Consider the following 27,388-nt stretch of genomic DNA (forward strand, 5'->3'; position numbering starts at 1 on the left):
TGACAAGTGACATTTGCCTGCGGGACACTGTAGACTGGCAGCTGGGTGAATTCCAGCTGAGTGCCTGTGACGCCACCCCCTCAACTGCAAGCATGACCTTGAACTTGATCTCATATCTATTCCTCTCCCGGTAATTCCTGGCAGCCCTCACAATCCACCCAGACCGGGTTACAGAACACACAGGTGAGGCTGGGCTGCAGGTTTCAAAAACTCACTTTATTCCAATGTGAAATGAAGACGTGATGGTTTAAAAACAAGAAAAAGTTCTTGCTCAGCAGTGGGGATGGTTTGCTTGCTCACACCACCCCCTTTGAAACAAGGTGTCTGGACAGGCCACACCCACAAGCAGCTCTCCGCAAAGCCCTAGGCAGCCGCCTGACCCTCCAGCTCTTGGGGTGGCCACCTCTTCCCCCATCAGGGCTCTGATAGCAGGCACAAAGCAGCAGCACAGGTCGGGGGGTGGGAGCAGCTGGGCCTGTGGGGGCCCCCACATCCCCAGAGCTAGTCTTGGACCAGGAAGGGAGCTGGGCTCCAAAGAGGTGACATCACAGCTGCACCTGTTACTTTCCCCGGGATCCGTAATTCGGCACTGCTCCCCCGGCCCTGTCCCTCATCCCACTGTGGTTAGGCAGCTCAGGTTGAAACGGGGAAAGGGATACATTCAGACTGGAGTCCCCAAGGCTATGCCCAGCTGGGTGCAGGTAGGAGGGAGGCAACTCAGGGCCCGCGGCAGCGCCTCCCGCTGGGCGTGAGGGCAGACAGGCCAGGGCCGGGCAGGCGGGCTCTGAGAACCCCAACCCCTTCACCCAGGAGCTACAGCCAGACCAGGCCAATCACAACTACCACAGCCCTTCGGCTCCCATCCTGCCCCACATTAAAGTGCACCCCAACCCTCCAGGCCTGCCACAGAGCTCTGGCTCCCCATCCCAGGATACAGGAAAGCCCCCTCCTGCCATTTTTTGGCTTAAAACCTGGACTTTCAGTTTGGGCCGGGGATAGTGGCAGCAAAAGCAGCAGCCATAATGTTGACCACACAAATGACCTGAGAAATCCCACCTTCGCACCACCTGCTCCAGACAGCTCGGGCTCTGTACAGGGGAGAGGGACGGACCAACACTCACAGCCACAGTCTGCTGGAGGGTGGGGCCTGAGGAACACCTGCCCCAGCTGCGAACGGAGGGCCGCGCACGCCATTCATGTCTTCGATTGGGCCTCTTAATCATGTATTAATTGAACCAGTGCAAAAACACCGTTTTCGGGGGCAGGCAGGCCAGGCCAAGGTCCCAGGAGGACACAGGGGTGGGGTGGGGTGAAACGTGGAAGAAGAGAGCCTTGCTTCCTCTTCCAATCACAGGCACGCCCCCTGCTCCTGGAGTCTGGCTCGCTGGCGCTGGGGCCGCTGGCTGACTGTCCGTCTCTCTCCCTCTATCCCTGCATGCTCGGAGAAGGGTCCTTGGCTGCCCGGGGCTCGGAGCCCAGGTCTTCTGGGCCACCCGAGGGCTCAGGCTCAGGCTCGATGGCCATGGGCTCCTCGGCCTTATCCCTGTTTCTGCTGGCCTCCTGGAGCTGGTGCCGCCGTGCCACCTCGGCTTTCAGATTCTCCAAGTCTTTTTGGCTGAGGAGAAGGGCGGGGGTGGAGGTGGGTCTCAGAGGGCACCTGGGCGCACCACCACCCTCCAGCTTGCCCTTGGGACAAGCTCAGGCTCTGTGCTCTATTCAGTGGGAAATGTGTGGAATAAGCACTTCCCTGCTGAAGGCAGGAAGATCCCTGGACACGGAGAAGGTAAGGACTCTGCACCTGACCTAGCCCTGGGCCTCCCTCACCCAATTCCAGCCACTGCCCTCTGTGGCCTCCCGCCAGAGTAGGTGGAAGAAATTGGAGTCGGGGGGGCTGCTCCCACACCTTGCTGGCCAAATCTGCTCCCCACACGAGGCTGGGGAGCCCTGGGCCTGCTCCTCAGGCCCACCCAGCTGTGGAATGGGAGGCGGCGGGGAAGGAACGAAGCTGCTTCTCAGGTACTGAGAGGAAAGATGCCAAGATACATTGTTGTGAGATGCAGAAACAAAAAGTCTTCACACGTGTGTGCGAGGATGCTGAGTAAAATTAGCAGGGGCAGCGTGTGCAGATCACGTGGGTATTTCTGTACGGATTCTCTGGTAACTGCTCCTCAGAGGCTACCCCTTTCAATTCTCAGCCACATCAACATATGAGGTCTTTTAGAAACAACCAGGGTAGCCGGGCGCGGTGGCTCACGCCTGTCATCCCAGCACTATGGGAAGCAGAGGCGGGCGGATCACCTGAGGTCAGGAGTTCGAGACTAGCCTGCAAACATAGTGAAATCCCGTCTCTACTAAAAATTAGCCAGGCATAGTGGCAGGTGCCTGTAATCCCAGCTACTCAGGAGGCTGAGGCAAGAGAATCGTTTGAACCCAGGAGATGGAGGTTGCAGTGAACTGAGATAGCGCCACTGCACTCCAGCCTGTGCGACAGAGTGAGACGTTGTCTCAAAAAATAAAATAAGCAGGGGGCGAGTCTGAGGGGGGCCTCACCTGAGAGGAATGAAGAGGATGCCGTTGATAACATTCAGCTGCTCCAAGACGCTGGCCATGCTGGGGGCTGTGAACTGTGGGGGCGGGGACGAGCTGTGAGCGGGGCTCCGCCCCCCGGGCTGCAGGGGCCGCTCCACCCCAGACTCACCTTGAGGGGCGGGATGTTGGCGCTGGAGCCGTTGCGGTAGATCTCGTTCATGGTGCGCTGCAGAGCCACGGCCTGCTGGGTCAGGCACTTGAGGTACTCGGAGCTCTCCTTGGTCTTCTCATGGTCCTCGCCCAGCTGCCGACGGACAGAGGCGGGATGGCATCAGGTGCCTGTGGCCCTGGCGGCCCGCCAGCCCCCCGGCCCGCCCCCGCCGCAGCCCCGCCCCCGCCACAGCGCACCTGCGTCTTGTAGATGGTGTAGCCCTCCTTCTCGTGCTGCAGAGCCGACCGGAATTCAGCTTTGCTCTCGTAGACTCGGGCGACAAGGTGGTGGCTATCGGGAGGCATGGGGCGGGGCGGGGGAAGGGCATAGTGCGCTGGGTGTGGGGGCCTGACTCGGGGCTAGGGGTCTCTCCTCTAGATCCCTCCCTGGAAGCCACTGAAGGGAACGTTAAGTCCAGAGAAGTCTCAGAGAAGAGGGCGGGGTAGGGCGGTGGAGGTTGAGAGAAATTGTCTCAGGTGTCAGCCTCAGAGGAAGACAGAGCCCTGGGCCTCTTCCCCGCCCCCACCGGGTGCCCCACCAGCCTGTGTGGCCCTGAGTGTTTGCTCCGAGCAGCCCCTCACCTGAGGGCCACCTTGAGGGCCTTGGGCCCGTGGTACTTGGTGCTGACAGCCAGCGCGTTCTCCAGGAAGCGCAGGGACAGGTCGTACTCCATGACCCCGTGCAGCACCAGCCCGATGTTGTTCTGGGGGCAGGCGGGGGGGGGGGCCCTAGTCAGCTCCCCATCCCCAGTGACACAGGTGGGTCCCTGCCATGCCACCCCCCCACCGCACTCACGTCCAGCAGCGCCATCTCGGGGTGGTCTTCGCCGAACACCAGCAGCATGAGGTAGCGGGCACGGTACAGCAGGCTCAGGGCGGTGGACAGCTGGCTGCTGGCGAAGCAGTACAGGGCCAGGTGCATCTGCGGGCGGGGCCGGGGCAGGTCAGGGTGGCTGCCAACCCCAGCCCCTTGCAGACCCGGCCCAGGTGGCACTCACGTATTCCTGGATGGTGTTGGGGTGCTCGATGCCCATTACCCGCTCGCTCATCAGCACTGCCTTCTGCTGGTTACTCAGGGCCTAGGGAGAGACAGTGGTGGTCGCTGTGGGGTGGGAACCCCACTGCACCCAGAGCCCACCTGGCAGCAGCGCATGCGGCGCTGCTCTAGGTGCACCTGTCCCCTCCGGCAGCACTCTGGCTCTGACTTACACAAGGCCGTCACACCAAGGTCACGCCCCACGGAGAGCTCCACATACACACCTGCGCTCTTATGCCCAACAAAATCTACACAAATACACACCTAAAACTACTAAAACCGTTAGCAAAGAAAAGCCCGAGGCTGAGCAGGCTGGGTGACTTGAGGTGAGGAGTTCAAGACCAGCCTGGCCAACATGGGGAAACCCTGTCTCTACTAAAAATACAGCCGGGCGCGGTGGCTCACGCCTGTAATCCCAGCACTTTGGGAGGCCGAGGCGGGTGGATCACGAGGTCAAGAGATCACGACCATCCTGGTCAACATGGTGAAACCCCGTCTCTACTAAAAAAAAATACAAAAAATTAGCTGGGCACGGTGGCGCGTGCCTATAATCCCAGCTACTCAGGAAGCTGAGGCAGGAGAATTGCCTGAACCCAGGAGGTGGAGGTTGCGGTGAGCCGAGATCGTGCCATTGCACTCCAGCCTGGGTGACAAGAGTGAAACTCCGTCTCAATGAAAAAAAAAAAAAAATACATTTGGCACAGTGGCATGTGCCTGTAGTCCCAGCTACTTGGGAGGCTGAGGTGGGAGAATCGCTTGAACCCAGGAGGTGGAGGCTGCAGGCAGCGGATATCACACCACTGCACTCCAGCCTGGGTGACAAAGGGAGACCTGTCACCAAAAAAAAAAAATTATAAACAAAAGAAAAAACTGCCTCTGACTGCACGGAGAGTGGGGACCCTGAAACAGCCTCTGCAAGCCCCAGACAGGCAGGGCACCCAGAACCACACCCCTGCACGGGGCACAGAGGCCGAGGCAGCTCAGGCAGGGCACCGACAGCCTTGCACGGGGCAGAGGACTTGGGAGCTTGGTGGCTCTCCTCCTTTCCACTCATGGGGTCTCAGGAGGTGTCCTGGCTGACACCCCATGGAGGGTACTGCCATCACGTCACAGAAGCGACCTCGCCACAGCACCGGGGCTCCCACACTATCCCCAGGACAGTTACAGAGGGGTGGAGCCAGAGTGGCCTGGGCAGAACGAGTGACGGCCTGGTCTCCCCTAACTCCTCCACCCAGAGCCCCAAGGTGAGCAGCCTCCAAGCCCTGTCACTCCCCATCCCCCAACACGGGGCCAGGCCTTTGCTGCCACAGCCAGACGGTGCCAGAGGCCCACCTCTGCGTAGTCACCCATGATGTAGTGCAGGCGGGCGAGGAGGCGCAAGCAGGCGCAGGTCTCCACGTGCATGGCTCCATAGACGTTGTTGAACAGGTTCAGGGCCTCATTGATGAGCTCACAGCCCTCCTTCAGGAAGCCTGCAGGGCACCCCGTGGTGGAGGGTCAGGACGGGCCGTGGGGAGTCCCCCTCCGCCCAGCCCCGCCCGGCCACACACCCTGCTGCACTTTGGCCTGCCCGCTCTGGAAGAAATGGAAGGCGTCCGAGGCCTTGGGGTTGACATGCTTGACCACGGGGAAGATGTTGAGCACGTCCTCCTCGGTGAACGCGGGCTTGTGGCGACTGTCGAAGCTGTATTCCTTCAGCAGGACCTGGGGACAGACCCACACCCACAGGAAGCCTCAGCCCCAGGCAGAGGGCCGGCCCTCCCAACCCAGCAACACTTGAGTACAGATGACTACTACGAAAAAGTCACCTCCCTGTGGCCCCGGAGGGGCGTGGGAGCCCGCAGCAGGGACACTGAGCCGTGCCCACCTGGATCCCTGTTTTCAGCGAGATCTCCCGCAGGAGCGTGATCTTCTGCAGGCCGTACGTCTCCACAGCCTGGTCCACGGTCTCACTGCGGAGAAAGCAGTGGGCCTGAGCAGCCCAGCACTGCCACGCCCGCAGCACTATCCTGCCTAGCCCCCGTCACCCTCCAGCACCCAGTCATCTCCACAGCTGCTCCCTCTTCTCTCCTCCCACTTCCTGGCCTATGACCACAGGCCCTAGCTGCCATCGGGGAGCCGGTGGTGGCAGCCTCATCTGCCCCGTCCCAGCCACCCACCACCCCTGCCCTGCACAGCCGCGCACACACGCACCACTCGAGGCTGAAGTCAAAGTAGTTCTTGGCCTCCTGGCAGATGTTCCTCCAGAGCTCCTGGGGGGTCATGACGGCCCAGGCTGTGTTATCTGCAGCCCCCGGGGGCCGGTTTTTCCTCCGCTTACTCCTTTTCTTGGAGACTAGCTCGTCGGGCGGCAGGTGGGCCACGGGGTTGGGGTAGGAGCTCAGGAAGCAGTTCAGGAAGTGGCTGATGGCAGCTGAGAGGCCGGAGAGCTCAACTCCCTGCAAGGCAGGGTTTCAGCCACGTCAGGAGGGCCCTCAGCCCAGCTCAGGCTCCTTCCCGATGCCCCACACCCCCCTGGGAGGCCACGGCCAGCTGCGGAGCAGACAGGTGGCACCTGTAAGTACGTCTTGAAGATGTGCTTGGCAGAGCGGGTGATGAGCTCTCCAATGCCGATTTTCTGGAGGGATCAGAAGGGAGGTCTTGGTCAGGTCCCAGCCTCCATCCCTGCCCCACAGCTCCGGTTCCGCCCACCCGCACACGCACTCACATAGACGTGGTCCAGCTGCTGGCGGGCCGGGCAGCGCAGCACCAGCTCCAGCACCTTGCCCAGGTAGCGCATGTTGATGCCACGCTGGCGCATCACCTCGGCCAGGGTCGCCCCGTCCATGGGCAGCACTGAGTGCTCCGTGCAGTCCTTCACCTGCGGGCTGCAACCGGTCAGGCCCCACCTGGCTCCTCTGCCTCCACCCAACTGTGTCTTTCTGGGGGAAAACTGCTACCCTGGGAGGCCCTGGAGAAGGACCCCTAAGGCCCCAGCTCCCAGTCAGGAGAGGGGCAGCCAGGACGTGGGAACATGTGAAGGAGGCAGGGTCAGAAGAACACAAGCCAAGAACAAGGAGCCCGGTGGTGGCACAGGCCCCCCCAGATGGCAAGGGAGGAGCAGAGGTGCCCTCTTGGGAATACTACTTGACTCCTAGCCCCATGTCCTGAGGCTTGGAGGCGCCACAGCCTCAGCTATGGCCATAGTGTTGGGGGCAGCACCCAGCATCCCCGGGCCAGGCACAGAGCCTGTGGGGGGAGGAAGATGGGCAGCCTCACTGGGCTGCCTGCCACCACCCAGGGCTCAGAGGACTAGATCTCCAGCTGCCAGACCACCTGGTGGGCTCAGCAGGGCCTGTGCCCTTGACCTCTGGGGGTCAGGTTCCCCATCAGTAAAACGGAGATGCCCACTCAGAGAAAGCTGAAAAAGTCCCTGCTGTGAAGAGTCCACCAGCCTCCAAGTCAGAGCTGGATGAGGGACCAGCACCCTCGGCACAAGCCCCGCCCAGCCCCGCGCCCCGTCCCTCACCAAGCCAGGGATCTGGCAGGAGAGCAGGAAGGCAGCCGCATCCTTCAGCAGCTGCTTCTGGTCCCGAACTTCATCCTGGCAGGACTCAGGGAAGCGAACCCCTGGAGGAGGGAGAGCAGAGAGGCTGAGCCAGGCGGTGGCAGGACAAACAGCGCCTGGGGCTATCGGGGAAGTACTCAGATGGGGGACAAGCCCAGAGAAGCCCAGAGGCGCCCAGGGCCCAGACCCCCCAGTGAAGCTCCAGCACGGAGGGCTCCTGCGCGGCCGGCCCGCCACCTGCCTGGCGAGAAGATGTCAGGGTTGAAGCGAATGTCGAAGGCTGTGCTGCTGATGGAGCCGACCGCCTTGCATGCGTTGCGGATCACCTCCCGGCTCCGAGGGTCTGCTGTGGAGACTCGGCTCAATGAGAGGCGGCCCCACTCTGCCGCAGTGCAGCGCCCCCAGCTCCTCGCAAAGATGGCAGCCAGCCTCTCCCAGGTGGGGCCGTGAGCCACCTGGCAGGGACCAGCTGGCAGGGCCAGCCCCGGCTCTCCCCACAGCCACAGCAGCCCCACCTGTGCCGTCGTCTGCAGCGATGGTCTCTGCCAGCTCCTTCACCTTGGCCAGGCCGCTGGCGCTGCTGCCCTCCTCCTCACTTCCCACCTCCGGTCCGGGGGGGTCCTCAGGCTTGGACTCCATGGAGGAAGGACCACCATTTTCGAGGGAGGAGGGGGTCTCCAGCTGGCTGGCTTTCTGCTGCATCAGCTGCAGGGCGGCCAGCTTCATAAAAAGGAGGTACCTGGAGCAGAGCAGACAGGAGGTGGGACATGGGGAGGGAAGATCTGCTGGCTGCAGGCTCCTAGCCAGCTGGGGCTCCACACCTGCAGGCCCAGGGCACACCCTGCCTGGCCTGTACGTGTCAATGCAGAAGACTCAAGATCTCCCGAGACAGGAAGAGGGCTGGGTGATGCGAGGGACGGGAAGAGAGGGGCTCCCCATCCCGGTCAGGGCCCACAACAGTGACAGGAAGCCACCGGCATTAGAGTGTGACTTGTGCTGTGGGACATTTGACACAGCCATTTCCCAAGCATTAAACACCAGCGGCAGGGACACCCGGCCCCACCTGTCCCCCCCAGGCACTGGGACATTTGCAGTCACCCAGACTTCCCAATGCTTCTTAACAGAACAGCGCCACTTCAGCCGGGCCACCGGCCTGGCTGCTCCAGAGTGTGTGGCCAACATAAAGCCCGATTTCTGCACTCGGGAGCCCGACAGCAGGGCAGGTGGGGACAGGTCTCCAATGACTGTGGCCAGGCTGAGCTCTTCACCCTCCAGAGTGTCTCTCTCCAAGGACCCAGCCCCAGCACCACCCAGGGCACCCGTGGTCCCCGCAGCAGGCCCAGCCCCGTCCGGCAGGGCTGCCCCTCACCTGTGCTCCACGAAGGCGTCCACCAGCTCCTGGCGCAGGCAGCAGAGCTTGTGGCAGTGGGCGCGGGGGAAGCCAGCGCGGGTGCACTCCTCCGGCAGCTCCTCGCCGGGCACGGGCAGGAAGTTGAGGTCGGGCGGGAAGGTGCGCAGCAGGTCGAGGATGTAGTGGCGCCCGTCGTTGCCAATGATGCCCTTGCACTCCACCGAGGAGCAGAGCTCCACCTCCTCGTCCCGGTCGTTGAGCACTCGGTGCCGCAGGATCTTGAGGGGCCGACTCGTGCGCTCCAGCAGCTCCAGGTACCGTGGGTGCGACACCACTGTCTTGCCGAAGTCGATGGAGCCGTAGATGACGCTCTGCTCCTGATCCCGCTCCAGAATGCCGGGGATGATAGACTGGGCCGTGACCCTGTAGCCACGGTAATCCACCACCACCGTGCCCAGCGTGTAGAGCCCCTCCACGTCCACCACGTTGTACGTGCGGACGCCGTTCAGGTCGTTGGTGGGTGCCACATAGGCGGCGACGTCCCCGCCGAAGTCCTTGTAGTGGTCGCGCACGTCGAAGCCCAGGCTGAAGAAGATGTTGTTCCAGATGAACATCTGCATCTTGGTCTCCTCGCTGGGGTTGATGGCCATCACGTTGCCGTCAATGACCGCCATGGCGCCCCTTGTGGCTGCCGCAGTGAAGTCGCTGTGCACCTGGGAGGGGCCAGGGAGGGAGGGAGGGTAAGAGGCCCCACCCACAAGAGCCTAGGGTTGCGGCCCCCTGGCCAAGCTCACCTAGACATAGGTGGCAACCAGGCCTGCCTTGGGAACCCAGGGACCCGAAGCCTCCATTTCCTCATATGTAGAAAAGGGCAAGAAAACCATGTTTTGTCTGGGCACGGTGGCTCACGCCTGTAATCTCAGCATTTTGGGAGGCACAGGTGGGCAGATCACCTGAGGTCAGGAGTTTGAGGCCAGCCTGGCCAACATGGTTAAACCCTGTCTCTAAAATTGGCTGGGCATGGTGGTGGGTGCCTCTAGTCCCACCTACTCAGGAGGCTGAGGCAGGAGAATCGCTTGAACGAGGGAGGCGGGGGTTGCAGTGAGCCGAGATCCCACCACTGCACTCCAGCCTGGGTGACAGAGTAAGACTCCATCTTGAAAAAAAAAAAAGAACACCATGTTTTGAAGACACACTTGTTCTTGGGAGACAGCAGTGTAGGGATCAACAGGAGTGTGAGCAGTTATGTGCCAGGTGAGCTTGAACAGATAAAGCTCTCAGGCCCGTTTTCTCACCTAGAACAGTGGCGATAACGGTACAAGCTGTCCAAACGTTTACAGGAAATGATGCCTATAAAGCACTTGACACTGTCTCTGGTGAAGTCAGTACCCGGGAAATTCATTTTCGTTTGTACGGTTATCATCTCTAGGCAGTAAAATGATGGAAGGTGGTGGTGGTGGTTTTTTGAGACAGGGCCTCACTCTGCTGCTCAGGCTGGAGTGCAGTGGCGCAATCTGAGCTCACCAAAGCCTCGACCTCCCCTGGCTCAGGCAATCCTCTCACTCCAGTCTCCTGAATAGCTGGGACTACAGGTACATGCCACCATGCCCAGCTAATCTTTGGTATTTTTTGCAGAGACAGAGTTTCACCATGTTGCCCAGGCTGGTTTCCAACACCTGGGCTCAAGTGATCTGCCTGCCTCGGCCTCCCAAAGTGCTGGGATTACAGGCGGGAGCCACTGTGCCTGGCTGAGATTTTTATTTTAAAGCAGCTACTTTTCTTCATTTCTCTTAGTGACAGCACTAATAACTTGTAAATGCCACCAAGTTAAAACTGTTATGCAAACGAGCTCCCGCCCCAGAAGGGCCTCGGTTGGCCAGTGCTCGCCCAGGCAAAAGCCTCAGGGGAGCCAGTGGAGGAGGGTGGGAAGCTGGGTAGCCCTGGACACTCAGTCTGTACTGGAAGTAGGGCCCGCTCCTCCCGGGGACTCAAAGCCTCAAAGAGACTAGCAAAAGGCACTGGGATGTTCTGCTGGGAGGCAGAAGGCCAGCAGACCCTGCGGGAGAGCTCCCGGCCTGGGGGGAGCTGACGGGGTTGGGGCTGCCCCAGGCTCCTCGCTTTACTCCTGTCCACGAGGAAACCCATCAGCAGGCGGCCAGTGGGCCTGAGACTGGTGGAGAGCAGAGGCTGCAGGCACCTTAAAGATGGCTCTTTCTCGAAGCAGCCGCTCAGGCAGGTTCTTGCGAGGCAGCTCCCTCGTCGTCTGAAGCTCCTCGTTCCAGTCTCGGGTCTGCAGAGAGACCAGGGAGGGAGATGCGAGCTCAGCCTGTGCCCTGTGACCTGCTCTGGGAAGTCTCTTCCTCCACCTCCCTGAGAAGAGCCCCAGATTCCCAAATGAACAGTCAAGCATGGAGCCTCCTGGGAAGCGCAGAGAACCCAGCCCAGCACCCAGGAGGGCGGGGCTGCCCAGGAGGGCGGGGCCAGGCCGCAGGCACCTGTCCAGGAATGTGCTCCTCGTAGCCCAGCCTCGAGGTGTAGGCGTCCTCTGCGCGCACGCAATCCATGGCATGCTCCGCCTGGGGCGCCGTCCAGCTGTACACCTGGAAGGGGGTGGCGATCCTCTCGAACGGGTGGCGCTGGACCCTGTGGCAGGCAGGGGAGGGGGAGATGGGGCAGCCCACCAAGCTCAGGGCCCTTCCACGGGCCCCTTTTCTGAGGCCCCCACCTGCTCTGCCATCTCCCCACCCCCAAGTCAGCCAGAAGCACACAGCGCCTCTCCCACGGCTGCTGACCCGGTGCTGGCACACAGCTCCCTAGAGCGGGGCTGGAACACTGAGGGCCCAGCCTGTCTCTTCAGAAGCAATGGCGTGCGGGGACGGCTCATCAGTGCCCTGGGGACCACGAGACGAGGCGGGGCGGGTGAAGACACTACCTTTTCTTCTGCAGCACCGCAAAGTTCTTCTTGAAGGTGGGGCTGATCTGGTTGAGCAGCTCCACGAGGGAATGGCTCAGGAAGCGGGGGCTGGCAGGCTTGGGGTTGAAGTGATAAGCTGTGGACCTGTGGGGAGGGTGGGCACTGAGCGGGGGCCCATAACAGCCGGCACAGAGGGGCACACGGCAGCTGGCAAGGACTCACTGATTCAGGTAGAAGCCCCGCGTGGATGCAGTGATGCTGACTTGCCGGTCCTCGGCCGTGATCACGAACAGGTACATGAGGTCCCCGTGCATCTTGCGGTTCCCTGGCGGCGGGTTCCAGCCACTCATGGTGAGCACCTTCAGGCACTGCAGGGGCTGTGGGAGTGGTCGAGCGTGAGGGGCCAGGCCTCTGGTGTGCGGCCTCCACCCAGCCAGGGACCCTCTTCCTCACTCCCCGGGAAGCCCACCTTCCAGTCCCGGTTTTGGGGCTGCAGAGGACACAGTGGCCGCTCCCGGCTCCCTGGTAGGATGTACTCGGGCGGCGTGCAGTCAATGGGGTCCATCTCCAGGCCCTTCTTCCGCTTCCCGCTGTCTGAGGGACCCGAGGCTGGCGGTCAGCACAGGGCCATCCAGAGCCGGCCGTCTGCCTGCCTGCACGTGGGCCTGGTCTGGGTGGCTCAGGCCCAGGCCCCTCAGCCCGTCCCCAGCCCCCACCCCTGTGCCCCTGCCCCGGCCCACTCCCCAGCCCCAATGCCTCCCGCACCTCCCAGGTCGCCATCAGTGAAGACGCTGAGGAAGGACAAGGAGTTGCAGTCCACCCCGTTGAAGGCGTCGGATGGGTCCAGGCTCTTAAGAAGGTCGCGGACGTGGCGCACGTGGATACGGGCCTCTCGCACTGTGTACGGCTCTGTCAGGAAGGCGGGGGAGGGGCTGGCGTTACCAGGGCCTCACCCTCCAGAACCTGCTCAGCACAAAACACTGTTCAGGGGCTAACACTTCCATTTTCAAATTCCTATGTGAACACATAAGTTGGGAGTTCTGGTTTTAACTCTCTCTCTCTCTCTCTCTCTCTCTCTCTCTCCCCCCCCTAGTGAGCAGGGATCTTTGTTCATCAAGAACTTTCCACCAAATGCCCTCAAAGCACACAGAGGCCTTGGGAGTCCACCTGCTTCTGGTGTCAGGTGAGCAGGGCTTCCGGAGCTCCGGGGCCTCCGCATCCTTGCCCTGCTCTCCTGAGGCAGCCCTCATGCAGCACTGGCCTGGGACTTCCCAAGGCCACCAACTGTAACCCTGCCCCCGTGTGGCTTTCACAGCATTCTAAGCACAGTTCTTTTGGAGGAGGGGAGAGGTTCTGTGGTCAGCTGTCAGACTGTTCCCACCACTGCTCTCAGCAAGTGGACAGGCCCTGAGCAGCTTCTCCCCAGAGAACTTGAGTCCGCAGACCAAGCAGATGGCCCCTCACCGCGCCTGAGCTCCCACTCTAGAACTTCTTATTTATCTCTACGGAACCGGACCGGGCTGACCTCAAGCCCTAACATGGTACTGCCTATTTTTTTTTAGAATCACAACTCTGTCTTTTTTTTTTTTTCTTTTGAGATGGAGTTTTGCTCTTGTTGCCCAGGCTGAAGTAAGTGTAGCGACACAATCTGGGCTCACTGCAACGGCTGCCTCCCAGGTTCAAGCAATTCTCCTGCCTCAGCCTCCTGAGTAGATGGGATTACAGGCATCTGCCACTATGCCCGGCTAATTTTTTCAATTTTTAGTAAAGACGGGGTTTCACCATGTTGGCCAGGCTGGTCTGGAACTCCCGATCTCAGGTGATCCACCTGACTCAGCCTCCCAAACTGCTGGGAGGCGTGAGCCCCCGTGCCCAGCCCACAGCCCTCTTCTTTAACCCATGGGCCGGGAAGTTGGAGGGTACAGGTGTGATGGCCTGAGAGGAGACCCGTGCTCCCATCCTGCCTCCCTGAGCTCATCAGTGACACAGGGACCCTGGCGGGGGGGGGGGGGTGCTGCCTGCCTCTGCCTCCGGGGGCCCTCCCCTAGGCAGGCTGCCCAACTTGCAGACCGACCTTCCACCACGCGCAGCACAGAGCCCTCCTGCAGCCCCTCGACGCTGCGCAGCTCGGAGAAGTGGTCCAGCATGTTGCCATCCAGGTGCAGCGAGAAGCAGGTGCGGTGACACGTGTCTTCCCGATCCATGAGCACCTGGTGGATCTCCTGCACCATCTCCTGGGGGGACACCTGCAGGGAGAAGCCCAACCACCCAGGTGAGAGGTCACATAGTGGAGAGCACGGACAATACCCTCGTCCCCAGCTCAAGGTACCCTGGCCCCCAAATACTCGGTATCCCCACTGTCTGGCTTTTAAATCCCAGGCCATGTCCACACATGCCACGCCCTGTGTGTGTGCAGCCTGGAACTTGGCCCCACCGGCTAGGCCTGCAGACCAAGAGCAATCCCCGAGCAGGGAAAGGGAGATGGAAGAACGGCAGCCTTGCCTCCGACCTTGCTCAGTGCTCGGGGGCCTGGGGCAGATGGCCTTCACCTTCCAGAACGGGTGCTCCTCAGCCCAAGCCCGTGGGTTCGGAGGACATACGACGGCCCTGCCTCATTCCCCACTGAGTCACCAGCTTGCAAGACCTCCATGCTGGCTCTGCCCTTGGAGACTACCCTCCTCTCTGGCAGATGGTAAAATCACAGCCCAGAGAGAGGTGACTTGCCCGAGGGCACAGAGCAAGAGGCTGGGGAGTCCTGGGATGCCAGCACACCCCGGCCACATCACTCCCCTCCCCCCACAGGCCTAGCAGGCCCGGCTGGTCACTGTCCTCTAGCAGTGGGGCAATGACCTGACCCTGGACTCAATTCCCACATCCACAATGCTAGCTGAGTGGCTCTGGGCAGGAGAAGGATCCTCAGTCTCCTGCCACAAAGTAGGGCCGGGAGGCGCAAGGGCAAGGCTGAGCTTTTCAGCTTGTCCTCCCAGCGGGCTCGGGCCTGGTCCGCAGCACTCCTTCCTCCGTCTTACCTGCAGGGAGAAGGGCTCGATCCCGGGGGCCAGGATCTTCACGGAAAAACCCGTGTCCTGAATGACAATGACTTCCTGGCCGGTGGTCTCGTCTCCCGGCTCGGCCTCATCCAGCCCGTTTTCCCTGGGTGGCTCGGCCGCCCCCTCCTTCTCCAGGCTCTCCGGGCAGTCCCCGTTCAGCAGCATGACTGACGGCAGCTCTGTGGGTGACAAGCGCAGGTCAGAATCAGGCGGCCTGGCTGGTGGGGGGCGTCCCCCTGACCCCACTCGGGGGCACGTGCCTCACGGAAGGGCATCTGCATCCCACCCAAGCCTCAGCCGAATGGTCCTGCCTTGCCCTCTGCACACCTGCAGGCCACTCACGGCCTTCCCACTTCCACGTCCCACCACCCTCCCCAGCCACTGCCCTGGCCCACTGTGGTATGGCTTGCACCTAAGCATGCTGCCCAAACCACTCTCCCCAGGGGCACCAAAGCCGCCCTTCAGGAGGCCCCAGCACACCTGGCTGCCCAGCAGCATCCCGCTAGCTCCCTTCCTCTTCTCCGACGGCACCCTGGCCCTCCCCCTCCAGCTCCATCTCCTCCATCCCTCCAGAGCTGTGGGCCCGGCGTCTCCCCCTTCCCTTACCCTCTCCCATGCCTTCAAATACACTCCTGCCTCTTGGCTCACACAGCCAAGCCTGTCCTCTCTCAGGCCGTCTGGACCAGCGAGACGGCCGCCTCCCAGCAGCCACACCCTTAGGCCTCACTCAAGACGTTTCTTGCAGGGACGGAACCCGCCTTCCTGCTCAAACCAGCGCCTGCTCTGAGGCCCCCACCCTCTATCTAGTCACCCACCCTGAATCTCCCAACCCCCGGGACCCAGTCCCTGCAGCCCCGGCCGGCCAGGCCCTCCCTCGGTTTCAGCAGGGCCACCTGGAGTCCTCCTGGGAAGCTCACCGCTCATAAGCTTCTGGGGCCGCCGCTCAGGCCCCTCCTGAACCAAGCTCAGCTTCTACGTGCTCCCCGCTGAGGTCTCAGGACACCGCACCACAGCAGCCTGGTCCCCCACCGCCCTCCCTCCGCTGTGCCTTTGTGTCCAGGCTGTCCCTGATGGCCCATTCTGTGCGGCAAACACTGACTCACCCTTCAAGGCCTAGGAGAAATCAACCTTCTTTTCAAAAGCCTGCCCAAACAACGCTTAATGGTGGAATCACGCCCCCTGCCCCTTTCATTCCCAGAGCAGGTGCTCATCTGCACCCAGGGTGGTGTCCTCACCAGCAGCTCTACCCACCGTGACCTTCTGTCTTGCCCAGGCTCAATGAAAAAGGCACCCAATTCACGAAGTACTTACTGCAAACCTCTAGCCAGGACTGCACCCAGTCCACATGCTGTAAGCAGGGCGGGGAGCAGGTGACAGAACCCTGCCTTCCTACCAGCCTCCAGCGGAACCAAGGAGAGCTCCTCGTCACACGGGCCTGCCTGGGCACCCACCTGGGAGATAAGAACCGTGGCCCCAGGATCTGCCATCAGCCTGGCTTGAAGTTCAACGGTCCCAGCTCTGAGGAGGGTCTGGGTTCCCTTCCAGAAAGAACAGCTCACCCAGCTCTGCCCATCCTGTCTAGGCCCCAGCTCTCAGGAGTGGGGACAGGTACATCTCCCAGAACTGTGTGGTCTCAATCCAGATCCACCAGAAACACGGAGCAGGAGCCTCGGGGAAGGGATGAGGCCAGCAGAGAGAGACAGAGACCAGGGGGCCTGGAGAGTCACCCCTTCCCTGGAAACCCACAAGTTAACGAGAAACAGGACCTCCAAGAGCTCAGACACTCCCTTTCCCCCTGCTCCAAAGACAGGTATTTGAAGCCCAGAAAGGTTCAGAGCCTGGGCTAAGGCCACCAAGTGAGAACGGGCCCCAGGCTCCCTGCTGCAGCCCACACCCCACACCCCACACCGCGGCACTGCCCTCAACTCTGGCCACCGCGGACCCTCACTAACTGTCTGTCATGCCCCTCCATCCCCACCACGCCCTCTCCAAACCTGCAGTGAACTCCCAAGAACCTCAAGCATACAGAGACCTCTCCCTTCGGAACCCTGCAGCCCCATCGACCCCAAGTGAAAACTCGCCTGAGTCTAGTGACAGAGCAGAGGCAGCTGGGGTGCTGGTCGGTCAGCTTTCAAAAAGCAGCAAGAGGCAGGGCAGCCAGGAGAAGGAACGTCCCCCTACAGGGTCCCTGAGAAAGGCTGTGCTGGCTGCCACGTCCCAGGAATGAGGGGAGAAGCAGGGAGGGCCCCCCAATCTACAACAGCAGTTTTCCGCTATGGGATCCCAGAAGTGGGCATCTAGACAGACAACCTGTGTTCTTTCACACACCTGGAATGGGGAGGCCAGGGCAAGGTGGCCACAGCGCCCACTGTCCTTCCCCTGTTCAGGGAGACCACCCTCGGGGCACCTGTTCCCTCATCAGGTTTCGAAGGAATGCACCAGGCTCCCGAGTGCCTCCTCTCCCCAGGAGAGCAGGTCCTGCCAGTAATCGCTCCTCCAGGGAACCCAGAAGGCCTCTACTCCCAGAGGAAGGCCAAGCGGTCTCCCCGCAAGGAGGTGGCTGCTGGCTCACGAGGTCCCGGTGCTCACCTGGTGCAGTTGGCAGTTGCCCTCCCCTTGGCTCTGGAGTCTCAGGATAGCCGTGGCCGCAAGGCAGGTGGCTCCCCAGCTCAGGCCCAGCACTGCCCGGGTCCCCGGTTCCAGCCTCTGCCGCTACCCTTGCCCTGATGCAGCCGCTCAGCCTGGGACTGGAGCTCCGGCTGGCTTCGGGTTTCAGTGAGGCCAGGCCTGCTGCGGCAGCCCCAGGAAGGGCACACTCCCCCTGCCTGGCATCCTGCTCAAGGTCGGCCAGAAGGACGGCTGAGGGCCAGGAGAACCCGGTGGCCCCAGAACCCCAGGAGGAGCTGCTATCAGCACTCAGGCCCACCGCCCTCTGCCCCCTAGAGAGGGGGTCACTGCCGGCAAAGCTGCTAGGGGGACCAGAGGACCCAGCATTTGGGGTACCTGGACCCCTCAAGATTGAGGGCCTAGGAGATAGGCTGGCAGGGGCAGGGCCCAGCAAGGGTGTCCTCTCGTTGGCTCCCACCCCAGTGGGGGTGAGCAGGACCGCTTCAGCCAGCTGTTGGCAACAGCTGGCACAGACCCGGGCCCAGGCCATGAGGCAGCTGCCTCTGCCCACCAGCCCAGACACTGAGCACCCTGCTGCCCCTGGCCCAAGGGCCTGGCTGGGACCTCTGGCTCCTGCTGCCCCCTGCAGGTGACCTGGCTGCCAGCCCCTTCCTGGGAGTCACTGGTTCTGGCGGGAGGGAGGGGGATGGGCCCCCAGCCTCCCACAGGACAACTGCACCCGTGCCCCAGGCCTCCCAGTGCCATCAAGAAGCTGGCAAGCTCTATCTTCCCTTTCCAGCAGCCCCGGCCCTGCCAGGAGGGAACCAAGTCTCTCCCAGGGGAGAAGAGAGCTGGAACAAGAGGCCGGCACCACAGCAGGGGAGGAGCCGCCACCCAGCTGGCCAGGGCGCCTCTGCCGCGCTGCCAGGCCCAGTGAGGGCTGCCCCAGCATCCACCCTACCCAGGGTGGGCGGGGCCAGGCTCTCACTCCAGCCCCTCCCCTCCAGGCCCAGGGATCAGGCAGACGCTGCTTCCCAGCCCCCACAGAGGGTTCTGGGACTCGCACAATGACTAGAGGAAAGGACCAGGCCAAGGCAGAGACCCTCTGCTCCCACCGCCTCCCGAAACATCTCACCCTCCGGAGACAGAGTGGGCGGGGCCGCCTGGCAGTGACCCCAGAAGTGTTGACAACCACCTGCATTCTGGTTACCACAGAGCCAGGACAGGCCCAGCCCACGGCAGCTCCCACAATCGGCTTGGCCGCCCATCTCACCCGAGGAAACTGAGGCTCCAGAAGGCTAGGAAGCAGCTGCCCAGGGTCACAGGGCAAGGGGCAGCCAAGTCAGAGCAACAAAAAGCCAGGTGTTACATTGGGGATGACGTTTTCAAAAGAAGAAAAGCAAAAACAGGTGTGTCAGATGCCCAAGCCCACGGCTTTTGAGTGCCACCCTGACTTACTAGGGCCAGGCTGCAGCACCCACAGGCAGGCTGCACCCCATGGGGTAGAGCTACCACTGTCACAGGATTCCCTGAGGCCTCTACACCCTGGGACAACACTCCCTGCCCTCATGTCCCCGGGGCACCTCTGAGGAGTGAGCTTTAGAAGAGGGGAAGAGGAAGTCTCCAGCAGAAGGAAGCACGGTGCCCCGACAGCACTCAGCATACTCGCAAACTCAGATGCCAGTGAAGAGATAAAGCACACCCTCGCCGGGGCCTGGAGGCGCAGGGAGCCCAAAGGCAGCAGATGGGAGGAGCCAGAAAAGAAACTTAGGCCTCCCCAGGGGGCCTGTGTGCCGCCCAAGCCAGCCACAAACTCACTTAGAAGACTGTGCCAGGGCCAGGCCACACCCTAGCCAAGGCCTCAGCAGGTGAGGCTCCAGCAGGAAGTAAGGTCCTAAAAGGTGCATCACTCGTCCTAGGAGGCCAGGGCTTCAAGGAAAGGGCATGAGAAGGCAGGTGACCTATTGAAGACCCTACAGAGGCAGGCCCCTGTGTGCGTCCTTCCTGTCCTACCCAGGACAGAGGCAGGTGTCTTCAGGGCCTGAGGACAGTGAGAGTTCCTCAAGCTGCTCCCCACATCCCATCTGAGAGAACAGCAACGATCCTGTTGGGGAGCTCCCAGAAGCCCTTAGACTCCTTCCCCACCTGCCAGCCTCCTTCTCCTTCAGCCCTGGGCCTCATCTCCAGGGAGCCCTCCCCTAGGCAGAAGGAACTTGACACACCACTGTGAACTTGAAAAACCTGCCTGTTCTCTTAACCCCTAAAAGCTGCTTTATTCCCAAGAAGGTAGCCAAACCTTGCCCCCCACCCTCAATGGCCTTGATCACCTTCTTCCTTAAGGGGACTGAACAGCCTTCCAGAGCTGGACCTCAGGGCCCAGGAGCCTCGGTTCTGATGCTCAGGTGGGCCCCAGCTGGGGGTTCTTCATTAAGGCCCTGTCCTCCTCTTAATAGATCCAGGCTGGCTGTAACGTGAATCCTAGCTATCTGCGCCAGCTTCCAGGGGCGTAGGGGCCAATGTCCTGCCCACGGGTATGCTTCCAGTTTCCCCCAAACAAATAGGTATGCTCTTCCCTTGACCCAGCTTACCCCAGACAGAGCCCCCTCAGCAGAGTTAAGAAGGAGCTTGATTCCCTGACAGAAATTCTCCAGCAGACTCTCGTCAGCCCCTGGTTCTCGGCATGTGATCCAAACCAACACGCCTTCCCAGCTTCCTCTGGGCCAGGCCACGGCAGCCTTGGCTTTGCTGGCCATGAGCTGGAATCCAAATACTTCCCTTAACAACGAAATGGCTGTGTGACCTTGTGCAAGTCACTTCGATTCTTCAGGTCTCTGCTAGAGGGTAAGTCTGCCAACCTCTGCTTATCTAGCCTGCCCCACTGATTCAGAACCACATCAGCACGAAGCCTGGCAGGCTGGGGCCATCAGCATTTGCCCTGGCCTTGTCGAGGCAAACCAGCAGCACTGCTCCAGCAGCTGTCCCTCACTCCAAGGTAACTCCGCTATGATGGGAACAGGGTCAGAGAACCTAACACTGTCCCCATCTGAATCCCAAGTCCGCCCTGGCACTCTCATGAAGCTGGGAAGGGAGATGATGGGGCGTTAAGACCACAAATCCCAACTGAGGACAGTCGATGGCGGGGGTGGGGGTGGGGGGGGAGAGACAGGAGTAGCTCCGCACACCCCGCTGCCACCCGAAGCAAAGAGAACAGCAGCCCAGGCCTGAGGAAGATGTGGGGAGCTGGGAAGGGGATTCCAGCCCCAAGGCGGGAGCCCGAGACACGGTGGCGGGAACAGAGAGAAAGGAAAGGGCTCAGGAGAAAGGGAGAGAAGCCGCCCCACCCGAGGCGAGGTGCAGCCACTCCCACAGCCTCCACCACACAGCCCCCATGGGGGATCGCGGAGCCTGACTCCACACTAACGACCTTTGCCTTAAAAACTGCAACTCTGGTCTGACCCACTTTTCGCAATGAGGCAGGTTAATGATCAAGTTCTGGCACAAACACTTCCCCCTGCCAAGGGGTTTGGCTTTGCCCCATGCCCAGGCAGACGCCCCCTACTCCAGGTCGGCCGAGCAGGCCAGCACCTGACAGAGCGGCCGCCACAGCCTGAAGACCTGCGGCGAAAGCCTGGCTTAGGGCACGAGTCAGAGAAGCCCCTCGCTACAAACACCCCGCACGCACATCGTGCTCCTCCCAGACTGAGCCTGGGAAGCCTCGAATGGAACTTCACTCCAGGGCTGCAGCCCTGAGCACGGGGAACGCCTGGGAGGCCGGCGCCGAGCAGGTGCCGAAGGGGGCTGTCCCGCAAGCGTCAGAGCGACCCCAGCCCAGAGAGCTCCCATGCCCAGGCGCAAAGGGGGTGGGGCCGCCGATTCCCTCTGTGCGGCGGCGACGCACCCCGAAACCGCGTGTGCGCGCACGTGTCCCTGCGACGAGGCGCGCGTGTGCCCGCCGAGGCTGCCCTCCCTGGGACCCCACGTGCGAAGCCCGGGCCGCAGACAGGGGCGACAGTGAAGGTGACCTTCAGCGCGGGGGCGACGCGGTAGAGGGCCCAGCGAGATACAACCAGGCCCGGCGCGGAGAGAAGGCGGCAGCCCCCGCGGAGTCCCGAACCCGCCGCCCCGGATCGGCGCCCCCCGCCCGGCGGCCCGCCGGCCCCGGCCCAGCTCACCGGCCGCGCCCGGCCGCCCCTTGCCCCCGGCCTGCGAGCCGTGGTCCCGGGCGCTGTCCGCCGGGGCGGCCGCCGGCAACTCGTCCGTCTTGATGACCATGGTGGCGGGAGCGGGCGTCCGCCTCGACTGTCCGCGCCGCCCGCCGCGCCACTAACCCAAGTGCCCTGCGCGCCGCGGCCGCTGCGGGAAGGACGGAGTCACCGGCCCACGTGGTGCGCGCCGTGGCCTTTGACCCCGCCGCCGCTCCCCTGTCCCGCCCTCGCGCCCAGCCCGGCCCACGGCGGCCCGCGAGGGACAAACCGCACCGTGCCGCGCCTCTTTCCCCGCCCACGGACGCGGTGACTTTTCCGAACGTCTTAAAGGCAACGCATCCTGACTCTAGGCCCGGGGAAGCTGGGCGCCCTCGAGGGGCGGGGCCTCGGGGAGACTCCCTGCAGCTCGCTGCCCGTCGGGCGGGCACGGTGACCTTGGGTGGAGACTGGTCTGGGACTGCTACGGCTAGCCCTCCCCCACCCAATGATCCTCTGTTTTCTCTTGCAAATCTGCCAGATGACCACGCCGGCTGCCGTCTGTGGAGTTCGCGTTACCCTCCCCACCGGGCAGGCGCTTTCCCGCCGAATGGGTGGGGGTGGATTATTGAGGAAGTGGAGGGCCGCTTAGGGCACGGGTGCGAGAGGTGAGGGGGGGTCACGGCTAATGGGGATCAAGTGTCAGAATGGACCCGCCAAACTTTGTCCCGAGCCAGAACGGGCTCCCTACGCGCGTCCTCGATCGATGGGTCCTCGTCTCCAGGCTGGTATCCTCATTTTACAGTGGAGGAGGCCTAGACCAAGGTCACACAGAGATCAAGGGGTAGAGCCGGGGAGGACGCTTTACAGTAGTTGCTGGTTTTCACTTGGTGGGGACTGAAGAGTGAGGTCAGAATGCTGCAGAGGTGACATTCGAACCAGGCCTTGCAGGGAGTTGAAATGCTCCAGGCAGAGAGCCCCTGGTGGATCTTTCCTGCACAGGCCCCAGGAGGCCTTTGTGCAGCCCCTGAGGCAGACTCCCTTAGGAGCATTTGTGTGGCTCTGATGGAAACTAGGAGGCTTCAGCTTCTTAAGGTGGGCTGGGAGGGCCCTACCTTGGGCCTTGCACAAATGGCAAAGGAAAGCAGGCCTTGTTCTGGAGTGCACGTGATGAGGAAAGCCAGCGATGCATGTGAGCGTTTAAACCACAGGAAGAGAAGATGAGAAGTGATAAGATTCATTGTGGCGGGGCTCGATGGCTGACTCAGGGAATTTGAGAACACCCTGGGCAACATTTGAAACCCCCGTCTCTACAAAAAGTATTTAAAAAAAAAAAGCCAGGTTTGGGCCGGGCTCGATGGCTCACACCTGTAATCCTAGCACTTTGGGAGGCCAAGGCGGGCAAATCAGCTGAAATCGAGTTCAAGACCAGCCTGGCCAACGTGGTGAAACCACATTTCTACTAAAAATACAAAAAATTAGCCAGGTGTGGTGGCTCGTGCCTGTAAACCCAGCTACTCAGGAGCTGAGGCAGGAGAATCACTTGAACTTGGGAGGCGGAGATTGAAGTGAGCCGAGATCAGGCCGCTGCACTTCAGCCTGGGTGACGGGGCAAGACTCTGTCTCAGAAAACAAAAACAAACAAACAAAAATAATCTGCGGTTTATTTTCAGTGGATCCCTTCCCCTTTTCCTCACAGGTCCTACTGCACAGCAGGCATCCTCAGGGCTGCCTCATGGCACTCCTGAGCACTGCAGTTTTCCCGCCTTTTGGGTCCCTACATAGAGATAAGGAGGAAGAGTTATCTAGTCTGAGTCCCAGCCTGCATCTTTAGCCTGCTGGAAGCTTCCCACCTGCCTAATTATTGTTATCATGGACACACCCACTCAGCTGGGCTTTCCTACATTCCTGCTTCCCCCTCCTTTTCAGAGTTTCCTAAGGGGTTGGAGACAAGACACAGGAACCCAAATCCCTTGGACGGCAGCAGAGAGTCCCCTACTTCCCTGGCCAATCTCTGGGAACCCCTAGAAAGAAAATGCCCAACTCCCTCAACCCCAAAACTGCATGGGCAGAAATGCCAGGAGGGAAGGAAGGGATAACAGTAAGATGACCTGGGCTTCAGCCTCCCCAGGTATAAAATGAAGGGGTTGCATAGATGATCTTTCATTATTATTATTATTACTTTTAGAGATGGGATCTTGCTCTGTTGCCCAGGCTGGAGAGAAGTGGCTATTCACAGGCAGGATCCCATTACTCATCAGCATGGGAGTTTTGACCTGCTCTGTTTCTGACCTGGGCTGGTTCACCCCTCCTTAGGCAACCTGGTGGTCCCCAGCTCCCAGGAGGTCACCGTATTGATGCTGAACTTAGGGCAGACACCCGGTTGGCATAGCGCACTACAGTCCAGAACTCCTGGGTTCAAGCGATCCTCCAGCTTCAGCCTCCCGAGTAACTGGAACTACAGGCACGTGCCACTGCGCCTGGCGCATAGATGACCTTTGAGTTATCTGAGGCCAGGCGCAGTGGCTCAGGCCTGTAATCCCAGCACTTTGAGAGGCCCAGGCGGGTGGATCACTTGAGGTCAGGAGTTCGAGACCAGGCCAACATGGTGAAACCCCGTCTCTACTAAAAAAAAAAATTAAACCCCACAAAAATCAGCTGGGCATGAGTGGTGCATGCCTGTAATCTCAGCTACTCGGGAGGCTGAGGTGGGAGGATGGCTTGAACTGGGAGGAGGAGGAGGTTGCAGTGAGCGAAGATCCTGCTACTGTACTCCAGCCTGGGTGACAGTGAGACTCCCTCTCAAAACAAACAAACAGTTATCTGGTTCTGACATTCCGTATCTCCACCCTTAACTGTGACTGGGATGGGCTTAGCCAAGCATCCCCAGCGGTCTGTCTGGGGAGCCCTAATGCCCCTGCCCTGCCCTGCCCTACTCTTTCCTTTTCTTTTTTGAGATGGAGTCTCACTCTGTTGCCCAGGCTGGAGTGCAATGGCATGACCTTGGCTCACTGCAGCCTCTGCCTCCCAGGTTCAAGCAATTCTCAAGCGACCAGGCTGTCTTTTCTTTTTTCTTTTCTTTTCTGACGGAGTCTGGCTCTGTCGCCCCAGCTGGAGTGCAGTGGTGCGATCTCAGCTCACTGCAACCTCTGCCTCCTGGGTTCAAGCAATTCTCCTGCCTCAGCCTCTGGAGCAGCTGGGATTATAGGCACCTGCCACCACACCCAGCTAATTTTTGTATTTTTAGTAGAGATGGGGTTTTGCCATGTTGGTAAGACTGGTCCCAAACTCCTGGCCTCAAGTGATCTGCCTGCCTTGACCTCCTCGAGTGTTGGGATTATAGGTGTGAGCCACCATGCCCAGCTGCCTTTCTTTTCTTCTTTTTCTGAAATCATGCATGAGACTCAATTGTCTTGGGCAGATGTTTATCCAAGGCTGGGCCTTCGGCTCTCTCACTGCCCCCAGAGATAAAAGGCTCGCAACAAGACCAGGCCTGGGCCAGGCTTCCTGGGCTTGCTGCAGCTCCTGGTCCCCGCCCATCCTGTGCCCAAACCTGAGCCTAGAGGCTTAAACTGAATTAAAAATTAAAAAAAAACTGGCTGGGCACGGGTTTTTCCACGTGGCTGCTGCACCCCAGCCTGGGCAGTAGAGCAAGACTCTGTGTCAAAAAAAAAAAGCTGGTACAGTGACTCACACTTGTAATCCCAGCACTTTGGGAGGCTGCAGTGGACGGATCACCTGAGGTCAGGAGATTGAGACCAGCCTGGCCAACATGGTAAAACCCTGTCTCTACTAAAAATACAAAAATTAGCCAAGTGTGGTGGCACATGCCTGTAATCTCAGCTACTCAGGAGGCTGAGGCAGGAGAATCGCTTGAACCTGGGAGGCGGAGGTTGCTGTGAGGGGAGATCTCACTACTGCACTCCAGTCTGGCCACAGAGTGAGACTCCATCTCAAAAAAAAAAAAAAGTGTGTGTGTGTGTGTGTTGTTATCTAGGCCTGTACTCTCAGCTGCTCAGAAGGCTGAGGTGGAAGGATCCCCTTGAGCACCAGAATTCAAGTCCTGTGAGACCTTGTCTCTAAAAAAATAGAAACAAAAAAAAATTCCACACCTAAGTGTGGGAGGGGAGGGGATGTATTGATCCATGTAACAGAAAAGGGTAGGAGTCTGTGAGCTTGGGACATGGCTGAATCCAGGTTCCTTGATTATCTGGAATTGTCTCCTTATCTCCTTGTTCTGTTCCCCCCGCTTTTTTTTTTTTGCGGTGCTAGTTGCTGGATGAAGCGAGGGCCTCACCCCAATGCGGCTTTATCTTCCTTGGGAAGACCGAGCACCTCGGCCTGTTCTGTTTCTCTTATGGTAGCTTTGTACTTAGGCGGCCTTATCCCTTGTGGTGGCAAATGACCTGCCAGATTTCCCGGGTGCCATTTTAGCCACCCAGGAGTTGTCCTTCTCCATAGTCCTGCTCTGTTCACTGCTGAACAGAATGGGCACGTAACATAGGTGCTGAATGAATGAAGTTGCATGTCCATCTTCAGCCCTGCCTTGCCTCGGCCACACGGGTGGGTGGAGTCAGCCATCCCAACACGTGGACTGAGATGGGTACAGAGCAGTTCCCCAGAAGGAAGAGAAGGGTCCTGTTATCAGGAGGGTTGCAAGGAGAAGCATTTTTTTTTCTGTTTGGTTTAGGTCCCCTGCGTCCTTAGCACACAGAGCTGCTCCCTTTTTCTCTGACTCATCCCCAACATAGACCTGCATTGAATATGCACGGGCTTGAGTTCTCATGGGTGCTGGCTGCGCTAAACTCCTAAAGCCGCATCCCAGGATAACCCTCAATAGTGGAGGATAAGAATAGGGCTCCTGCGGGGATGCTGGGCTTCTTGCAGCTGGATCAGGTGGGGGCAGGGCACCAGCATGGCCAAAGATGCCAGAACCCAGGATTCCTTCTGGAACAGGACAGTGGGCAATTCCAGGCACTGGGCCCTTCTAGTCTTCTCTCCACTCTAGTCAGGAGCCTGTGATCTAAGATCTGTTTGTTCGTTTGGATTGGGTGGCATGGAGAAAGGGGCAGGGCTCTGCTGAGGGCCAGGACACCTCAGATGGGCATCTTAGGCCTGATCTAAGTTTTTTTTTTTTTTTTTTTTGAGACGGAGTTTCGCTGTTGTTATCCAGGCTGGAGTGCAATGGTGCGATCTCGGCTCACCGCAACGCCTCCTGGGTTCAGGCAATTCTCCTGCCTCAGCCTCCTGAGTAGCTGGGATTACAGGCAAGCGCCACCACGCCCAGCTAATTTTTTGTATTTTTAGTAGAGACATGGTTTCACCATGTTGACCAGGATGGTCTCCATCTCTTGACCTTGTGATCCACCCACCTCGGCCTCCCAAAGTGCTGGGATTACAGGCGTGAGCCACCGCGCCTGGCCCAGAATAGTGGTTTTTTTTTCTTTTTTTGAGACAGAGTCTCACTCTGTCGCCAGGCTGGAGTGCAGTGGCACGATCTTGGCTCACTGCAACCTCCACCCCTCCTGGATTCAAGCAATTCTTCTGCCTCAGCTTCCCCAGCAGCTGGGACTATAGGCACCCGCCACCACGCCCAACTGATTTTTGTATTTTGTATAGAGACAGCGTTTCACCATGTTGGCCAGGATGGTCTTGATCTCCTAACGTGTGATCCGCCTGCCTCAGTCTCTCAAAGTGCTGGGATTACAGGCGTGAGCCACTTCGACCTGCTTTTTTTTTTTTTTTTTCCGAGATAGAGTCTCACTGTGTCACCCAGGCTGGAATATACTGGTGCAATCTCGGCTCACTGCATACTCTGCCTCCTGGGTTTAAGGGATTCTGGTGCCTCAGCCTCCCGAGTAGCTAGGATTACAGGCACGCACCACCACACCTGGCTGATTTTTGTTTTAGTAGAGATGTTATTTCACTGTGTTGGCTAGGCTGGTCTTGAACTCCTGACCACA

General features: G+C 60.1%; 1 protein-coding gene across 2 annotated transcripts; it reads right to left on the reverse strand.

The window, feature by feature from the left end:
- Positions 1-195: 195 nt before the first annotated feature.
- On the reverse strand, positions 196-21,516 carry CLUH (clustered mitochondria homolog). Of its 2 annotated transcripts, none has more exons than XM_021671326.2 (26): positions 21,417-21,516; positions 14,617-14,816; positions 13,662-13,833; positions 12,353-12,496; positions 12,057-12,181; positions 11,810-11,964; positions 11,606-11,731; positions 11,169-11,316; positions 10,871-10,963; positions 8,692-9,386; positions 7,838-8,061; positions 7,564-7,665; positions 7,284-7,384; positions 6,483-6,635; positions 6,330-6,392; positions 5,969-6,213; positions 5,643-5,727; positions 5,326-5,479; positions 5,108-5,247; positions 3,738-3,818; positions 3,536-3,661; positions 3,322-3,443; positions 2,938-3,031; positions 2,699-2,833; positions 2,551-2,624; positions 196-1,615 (listed from the first exon to the last, which is right to left on the reverse strand). In XM_021671326.2, exons 1-26 carry the CDS (start codon positions 21,514-21,516, stop codon positions 1,426-1,428), a joined length of 4,047 nt encoding a protein of 1,348 aa, XP_021527001.2. In that variant the 3' UTR covers positions 196-1,425. The 2 variants fall into 2 exon arrangements, with proteins under 2 accessions (XP_021527001.2, XP_021527000.2); XM_021671325.2 differs by having other exon boundaries at positions 7,564-7,668.
- Between the last annotated feature and the right edge of the window lie 5,872 nt (positions 21,517-27,388).

Source organism: Aotus nancymaae, unplaced genomic scaffold, assembly GCF_030222135.1.
Source record: "Aotus nancymaae isolate 86718 unplaced genomic scaffold, 86718_ANA_hifiasm-v0.15.2.pri h1tg000018l, whole genome shotgun sequence".
In the NCBI taxonomy this organism is placed as follows: domain Eukaryota; kingdom Metazoa; phylum Chordata; class Mammalia; order Primates; family Aotidae; genus Aotus; species Aotus nancymaae.